The sequence below is a fragment of the Lytechinus variegatus genome, chromosome 1, assembly GCF_018143015.1.
Source record: "Lytechinus variegatus isolate NC3 chromosome 1, Lvar_3.0, whole genome shotgun sequence".
Lineage (NCBI taxonomy): Eukaryota > Metazoa > Echinodermata > Echinoidea > Temnopleuroida > Toxopneustidae > Lytechinus > Lytechinus variegatus.
The window spans coordinates 54537855-54546119 of NC_054740.1; the positions used below are offsets into that span (position 1 = coordinate 54537855).

General features: G+C 33.4%; 1 protein-coding gene across 1 annotated transcript in view; it reads left to right on the plus strand.

Annotated features, from left to right (window-relative positions):
• LOC121417103 (uncharacterized protein C8orf34-like) overlaps positions 1 to 7938 on the plus strand; it is a 45921-nt gene extending 37983 nt beyond the window's left edge. The window contains exons 10-16 of the mRNA XM_041610684.1: positions 19 to 77; positions 542 to 603; positions 1149 to 1290; positions 2582 to 2609; positions 3069 to 3117; positions 4652 to 4787; positions 5345 to 7938. Coding sequence (XP_041466618.1) covers positions 19 to 77; positions 542 to 603; positions 1149 to 1290; positions 2582 to 2609; positions 3069 to 3117; positions 4652 to 4787; positions 5345 to 5434 — 566 coding nt within the window. The 3' untranslated portion in view covers positions 5435 to 7938. The remainder of the gene's footprint in view (positions 1 to 18; positions 78 to 541; positions 604 to 1148; positions 1291 to 2581; positions 2610 to 3068; positions 3118 to 4651; positions 4788 to 5344) is intronic.
• Positions 7939 to 8265: the final 327 nt, after the last annotated feature.

Consider the following 8265-nt stretch of genomic DNA (forward strand, 5'->3'; position numbering starts at 1 on the left):
GTTATTATACATTTATAGAGGATGTTAGCGATCTGATGGACGAAGGGGTCACAAATGTCAAGAGCACAGGTCAAAAGGTCAGTGCATTTTAATTTTTTTCTTATAATATATTCTGCTGCAGTCAGTACAAACTGTTCTTATTCTCATTTTTTGTAAGTCTTTTTCTGACCACCATATTCATTATCATTGAAAAAAAAATCAAATCCATGAGAAGTATGGAGAATGATATATATAATTTGAAATAAGCTATATTAGTCTTCAGTTTTAGAATATTGTAGAAAACTATTCACAATATGTCAGCTATTTTGGGTAAGTGTTGATTAGCCTTGGACATTAGGACATGACAGAAAAATCTTGCAGAATTAAGCACAATTTTGAGTTAATGTTGGTTAATCTTAAGGATTCTGTAGGAAATCTTGCACAATGTCAATATGTTGTTGCGTAAATTTAAACATGAACGTGTGACTTGCATATGCACTTGCCATTGGCTATATCCTTGAACCCATTTCATAAATAAAAATGAATATCTGTTTTAAAATAGGTTCGTCGAAGACCACCCCCTGCTCCTCAAGTAAAAGTTGGAGTCTGCAGCCGGTGTGCAAAGTAAGTTTCATGTTGTATGTTGTCCCCTTGAATTTACAGAAGTACTAGTGACACCAAAATAATACAGAACTTGACATATGATTCTAATTTTATTGCAGTGTTTTTTCTCTTTCACAATATGTAATGTGGGCACGTTGTGGCCTAGTGGTTCTGACTCTCGCCTTTCAAACAAAGGATTGTGGGTTCAAATCCTTTGTCATGGCGTGTTTTCCTTTAGCAAGAAATTTATCCGATACACTGTGCTGCACTCAAAGTGAATGGGTACCCGGTAGGATTAATTCCTTGCATGCACTGTGCACCGGTGATGATAGCTCAATCTAAATCCGGGGTAGTAATAGCATCACTTTGTATCCTCAGGCAAAAATCACTTAATGAATATAAATCCAGCTATTATTAATACCTGTGACAAAGTTCATTACAGTTTCTCTTGGAACGCTGTCTCTTCATATTTATGCAAAGTATTTCAAAGATTACACATTTTCATGTTTTTGTGCTGTGACTCGTGGCTACGGTACTGAAGACCATTCTTCTTTTTGTTGTTGTAGTGTTGTAGGAGGTGGGGACGGAGCCAGTACAGCTGCAGGTTTCACCCAAGGGTACGGTGCCTACGCAAGCATTGACAGCTCTAGCGAGGTATCATTCAGCTCAAGCTCGGACTTTGAGAGCGCTTCACAAGTGACTGGACCAGTAAGCCATCCCCGTCCCCTTTTCCCTAAAATACCAAATTTGAAGAGGACATATTTTCAGATACAATAAGTGCCCAATGTTTGGTCAATAGACACACACACACAAAAAGTCAAATTTTCTGTAGCTTCTGGGGTTTTCAGTTTTTACACAATCAGATTTCAATAATTTGGCAGTTCCATGGTTACGGAGTAACATTCAGAAACAACTTTTTTGCATTCAAACAAAGATATCCATATTTGAATAGTTATTTGCAAAGAAATGGTACCTGACAGTAGTTGCTTAAACCCACTTTTCAAAATAATAAAATTCATTATTTTGATCGCCTGAATTAATGAGATATGAATATTCATAATCATGGTTACTGAGTGACGCAAAATGGACATGCATATTTGAGGAGAAAATGTATTGCTCAAACTCTGAATTTTGAATTGCTATCATAATTTTGATTTATTGATTGGATTCTATGTTCTAGCTTTAATATGCTGCATTACATTAAAAATTGGTGATTATTTCATTAATTATGACTTAAAACGTAAACCCATACCCGGTTACAGAGTGACATGAGAAATATTCACTCACGGGCAACATAAAATGAATTTAGATTTTCAAATTTTTGTTTGATATGATGTAAAATGATGACCTTCAAATTATCCCTAACCCTAACCCTAAATAAGCAATAGTTTTCTATTCAATTGAAATTAAGTAAAAAGCAATATTTGAGTCCCATGTAGAGAATTTCTTGTATGGTTTGGATTCTCCTATAAGGAGATGCGTAAGAAAAAGAATTGTGGCTAATTATGCTCCCCTTTTGTATTTATGAAATTCCATATGAGTTTTGATAGAAAAATTTGATCCAGATTTGAAATAGAGCCAATATAAATTTTTGGAAAATGTCAACTTTTGCTTTGAATTGCCCAATTCTGATTGGTAAAACAGTTCTTGAGGTTTCCAAATGATGAAGATGAGTGGGCTAAAAAGTTTTTTAAAATACCAACATGAGACGGTAATATTGGCCCTAAAATGCCGAATATGGTCAATGTTGAAAAGGAAGCATGAATTTTCACAATTTTTTTTCTCTCGTAGGTTATGCTAATAATGTCCATTAGCTTGATGTCATAGATTTTATATAGTATAAAAAAATTGTAATCATGATGCGCAGAAAGCATTGTTTCTGTAATTTAACCTGGTTGTAAAACAACCAATATATTGTAACATGGGTTTTACAGATTATTAATAATATTAATAAGGTCTTTATGACTGATTTTCTCTTTCATTTTCCTCTACATGACAGAGACCAATGGCATGGGAAGGAACAACAGGTTAGTAAAATTTCATTTGAAATTAAGTTATATCTCATGTAAAAATAAATAATATTCATGTAAGAAACATTAAATTATTGTTTCTTGTTAAGGTATTAAAAGTAAATTTTCATCTGAAATAAAGATTTTTGTATACAAGTACGTAATATTTCTAGTCAAATTAAGTCATTTATAAAAAAGTGCTTTGTGATTCTTATTGTCTTTCCAGAGAGAGATAGTCATTGTTTATTTGATATTTTGTTTTGTAATTCATTCCTTTCATGTATTATTGTTATCATTATTACTACTCCACGGTAATTCTAAATCAATCAATTCCTTATCTGATTTGACAATTTGCCACCTCATTATCCTTATTCACGATTGTGCTCTAAGTTAACTCCTGCAATAGTGCCAAAATTTTCATGATCCATGTTAGGTTTTATTTGATGTAGTAAGTTGTTTCCTCCTTTATTTTCTTAGATGATGTTCATTCTGTCAGACCTGGCGCAACACGTAGTATGACACATGAGTGAGTAGAAATGTCTGTCAAATCACATGGATGTTTCATTATCAATATTATTATTATTATTATTACTATTGATGTTGTTTATTTGGCATTTCAAACAGTATACAAATAATGTTTATGAGTGCAATTGGACAGAATACTTCATGAAATGAAATGAACCATTCAAGGAGGCGAATGAAGTATTCCGTCTATTGCACGAATGAAAAGAACATTCATTATTTGGTTTATACAGTGTGTCCCAGAATAAACGAAACCGAGATTTAGCGATCATTTTTCATAACTTAATCATAAATAGAATAGACAAATGACCTACCAATTTAAAGCTGAGAATCTCCTCTTTCATCTAATATTATCTAGGTTATTTCTTATTCACGCATGAGTGAGCAAAAACAATTTAAAGAAAGGGTACCAAAAACTCATTTGGCGGGGGTATGTGGGTTTCAAAAGGAAAAGCACATTTCTGAAAAGTTCAATATCTGCTCTTTAATTTGGTGCCTAAATTACAGAAAATGATCAAGAAATGAAAAAGTTCTGGTGATTTGAAATAAGGCTTGTATTTCCATAATTTCATGAGATAAACGTGTTTTCACCGGTTTCCCACAGAAGCTTTCGCATGGTGAACAAAAGATTTAATGCATGGCTGATCGTCCACAAAACAGAGTGTCGAGAGAGTTTGAAAGCCTGCCTGGAGAACCTCTTCATTTTATGAAATTATTGAAATTCAAGCCTCATTTCAAATGACCAGAACTTTGTTATTTCTTGACCATTTTCTGTAATTTAGGTATCAAATTAAAGAGGAGATATTGAATTTTTCAAAAATGTAGTTTTCTTTTTGAAACCCAGATACCCCCCGCCAAATGAGTTTTTGGTATCCTTTTTTCAAATTGTTTTTGCTCACTCATGCGTGAATGAGAAATAATCTAAGTAATATCAGATGAAAGAAGAGATTCTCAGCTTTAAATTGGTTGGTCATTTGTCTATTTTATTTATGATTAAGTAATGAAAAATGATCGCTAAATCTCGGTTTCGTTTATTCTGGGACGCACTGTATGACGCGTAAAATAGATGCTTTTTAATGTGAAATGTACTAATTTTTATGCAAAATATGCTTAGGCAGTGAGAGCTTGGTCTGTTGATTATCGCGTACATACAACATGCATCGGTGGCTCGGTGCGCAAGTGCAATGGACAAAATCGTATGGATCCAAAATTGCACGATGAATGGATCCAAAATTGATGACATTGTAAAATGGGCTGAATGATTGATATCGAACAATCAAATGACAAGGATCTGTCTAGGTGTCATATGATATAAACTGTTGACATTACAAAGTATGACAATTAAAAAGAGGGGGAAAAAATGGGGTTGAGAAGAACTTATTAGTTTTAGAGGTTTGCAATTATGCTCTGCAAGAGCAAAAAAATAAGTTAGATCTCAGATGAATGTTAACAATCCTTTTTTAATTCATGAATTGAATAAAATGGCACAGAAAGACATTTATTTACTGAACAATATTGTTTGTTGATTTGATTTGTAGCCAAGCGAGTGAGTTATTCCAGAGTTCATCCCAGTATAAGAGCGGAGGTGCTGAAGGTAGTAGCTCATATCATGTACAGACGAGCAGAGAGGTTAGATCATCTCAGAGATGGGAATCATCATCATATACATCAGAGGTGAACAGTCTCTTTTACTTCTTTCTCTGTTTCTTCCCGACTTTTTGTTTTACATCTTTAATTTTTTTTTCATCTTCCTCTTTTTATTAGTTTCTCTTTTTTTTAAATCTTTTTTTTTTCTGAGTGTATTTCTTGATTTCATTGTTCCATCTATTTTGTATTCCTTTCTATAAACTTATAAACTTAAAAGGAACCCCTTTGTTATTCCATTTCTCTCTCTTGCTCTCTCTTTTGTTCCTTTTATTTCATTTCTTCATTCCTATATTTTTTCATCCATTTTTCCTTTCTTTTAGTCTTTGTTCTATCCTTTTTTCTTCACTTTTGGGCTGTATGTATCTTTTAAACATGTGTAGCATTTTAAACAAAAGTATTTTATTTTGATATATCTCACAGAAATTTTTTTTTTTTTTTGGGGGGGTGATGTTACGTATGTGTAAGAAGTGCCATGGTAAGGTGTGTTCCTTATGACATCCATTTCTTTACGAAGACGTTATTTGTACTGAATATTCAAGTTCATGTGTTCTCCACTTCCTCTTCTCTCTCTCTGCTATCTGTAGGTTGAGAGACGAGTAACGGGCACGGAATCACTGCTGGACAGAGGGCGCTCTTGGGCTCAGCCAGGTTCCGATGATGATTCAAGTGTCTAGCTGCAGATGAGAAATTGCCTTTTTTTTGGATTAGGACCATTTTCAAATATAAATATTTTTTGTCTGCTTTTGTAGAGGTATTGTGGATCAGTTGTCTGATATTGAATGATTTGAATCACATGGTCCGGGGTTCAAATCCCACTGCTACACTTGAATCATCTGGCAAAATATTCATCTACATTTGCCACTCTCCACCCAGGTGTAGGACATGGGTACCTGGTAGGAATGAGTCTTTTGAATTCTGGAGTACCTGTTCAGGGAAGCCATGTCAAAGCAAGGGTAGTGACACAGTTAGTGCTCAGAAACATTTACAGACTACTGTGTAAATTGCATATTTTTATTATTTATTTTTGCTGAAACGATCGTCCATGTTGCCACTGTATTATCATATGCTGCATTCCTTTTCTAGAAGGCCAACTGAAGCTTTCTCTTGTCATTGGCATGGAATTACAAAGCAATGACTTCAAGAACGCACCAAAATGTGTTTGTACAGTACAAGTTTTGTCTTTCTCTATGAGAACCGTTTTTACTTTGACTACATGTACTTACACAATATACGGTTATCCCTCCTCCTGTTAATCTACTTATGAAATCTTCTCCTTCATTTTCCTCAAGTACAAACAATTTCAAGTCTTGTCTTTCTTTATTTGAAATGTTTTTTCTTAAAAGATTGACTACATGTACTTAATACACAAGATTTGGTTGTCGCTCGGCCTGTTTATGTACTTAGTGAATATTCTACTTGTTGTAACTCAAATTGCCTTTTAAAAATATGTTTTTATCATGTATTTTTTAAAGATAAATACTAGTTGTGGTGACAAACACAAAATGAGTTCGATCAGAATCCAATAAAATGACAACCCAAGTGTTTGTATTGATGAATAATATGGAAGGGGTTGTTGTCTTCAAAATATTGTGATTTTGCAATTAATAGTCCCATGTGCTGTAGACTAGTCTTGATATTTGTATACATCTTGATAAAGGGATGAAATGAAAGTTTTGATGTTTGGTTGGCATCAGGCAGGACAGAGCACCATCGTCAATCCTTCTTTCCAAGGACGATCAAGGCATGGAATACTCTTCCTCCCAACATAATCAATGCCTCTTCTCCAAAAGCCTTCCGCCTGAGACTGGCGGAAGGCCAGAGCTAAATCTGATGGGACTTTTTACTTGCACCTGTATATATTTTGCACTGCACACCTAAACCTGGCCATACACACATGTCAAATAAACCATCTGCAAGAATCTTCAATCCTGAAGGAGGCAGATTTAACCCGAAGAAGGCTGGCCATTTGATCATTATTGGAATTGAGATTATTTTGAGGTAATCTGTGTACAGTTTGATCCTTTGCATAGTATTTGTTGTAAAGTTAAGGTTACAAACATCTTTGTCAGTCTGTTGGGTGGTTTAGATTGTAAGACTACCTGATCAAACTGGTGCATTCTGGGTAAGGAGCCAGGAACTGATTAAGCAATTTAAGACTTGAGATGATGCTATTTAATTGCACAGAGTCATGTTGGCTTTAAATCATTTTAAAAATGGTTTACCTTTTTAGCCTCTGGATAGCTATTGAATCTGAAATATGATACCGAGTATGTTTTTTTTATAGTTCATTCCTAGTCGCATACATTTCTTTGCATGACTCTGTGTATAGATGCATGTACAGGCAAGAGTGTTATCTTGCATGTCTTATGTGTATTTAGTTTTATTTTCAGTAATATTTCAGTTCCATATTAATACAGCTAAATCGAAATCTAGTTCTTAATGATTTAGCATTTGTTAAGAGGAAATATGTGGGAAAAAAGAGAAAATGTATATATATAGAGAGAATATATAAATGAAAGTAGTTTGAATTGTGTTTAAAGTGAAGCAGTGCTATTTTTATGTAAGAAATGATTAAAATACACACCTCATAAAAATGGTAGGGGAGGGGTTGAGGATCTGGAGATACATGTTTTTAAATGCAATTATAGATGATAAGTGAAACACACTTGAAAAGGTTGGTTCCACTTTTTTTTTATTCGCATAAAAATAAATGTACTTAAAGAAGATCAGTGAAACACATTTGAAAAGGTTCCACTTTTTTATTACATCATTCATATAAAAGTGAATTAACTTGTGAACAAGGAGTATTTTTTTTCTCAAAAATTTAAAATCTGTCATTCATTATGACAAGCTACATATATATGATTAAAAAGTTTAGGATCTGCTTTTCAAACTCTGATTACGGAATTCAAAAATTCATTTTGGCTGAGTTATGGTGGGTTTTGGGGCTGATGGTCACACGATTGTCATGTAAATAATATATATGTAATTCTGTGACACTTTTTTTTAAGCATGTTAATACAATCATGCATTTTTGATTACCATTTGATGAGATTCTTTTCTATTATCTTGTTATTAAAGTCAGATTATGTAATTGGACTTAGCCATGTATGATTGCCTGTCTCAATTTATATACAAATAAATTCTAATTGATCTTTTTTATCATCCAATTAAAGGACTTGCTGTTGAATTATTGCGTCATTATTTTCACCTCAGCTTGAAGGAGGATGATTCCATTGAAACCATTTTTATAAGAGAGAAAAATAATAAAACCCATCAGTGAAGTCTAAAGGAAAATTGAATTGCAAGAAATTTAAGATGAGTATTTGAACATTGAAATCACTAATGCTATTTTGTGCATTCTGGTATTTTACTTAAATTTTCTCTTTTATCTAGTGTATTGCAAGATCAGATTATTTTTTATTGTGAAAGGACATGTTATACAGGGGACCATTTCAGGAAAGTTGTCTTTCTCTGACAGTTTTACTGTAGTATAGGACAGTAC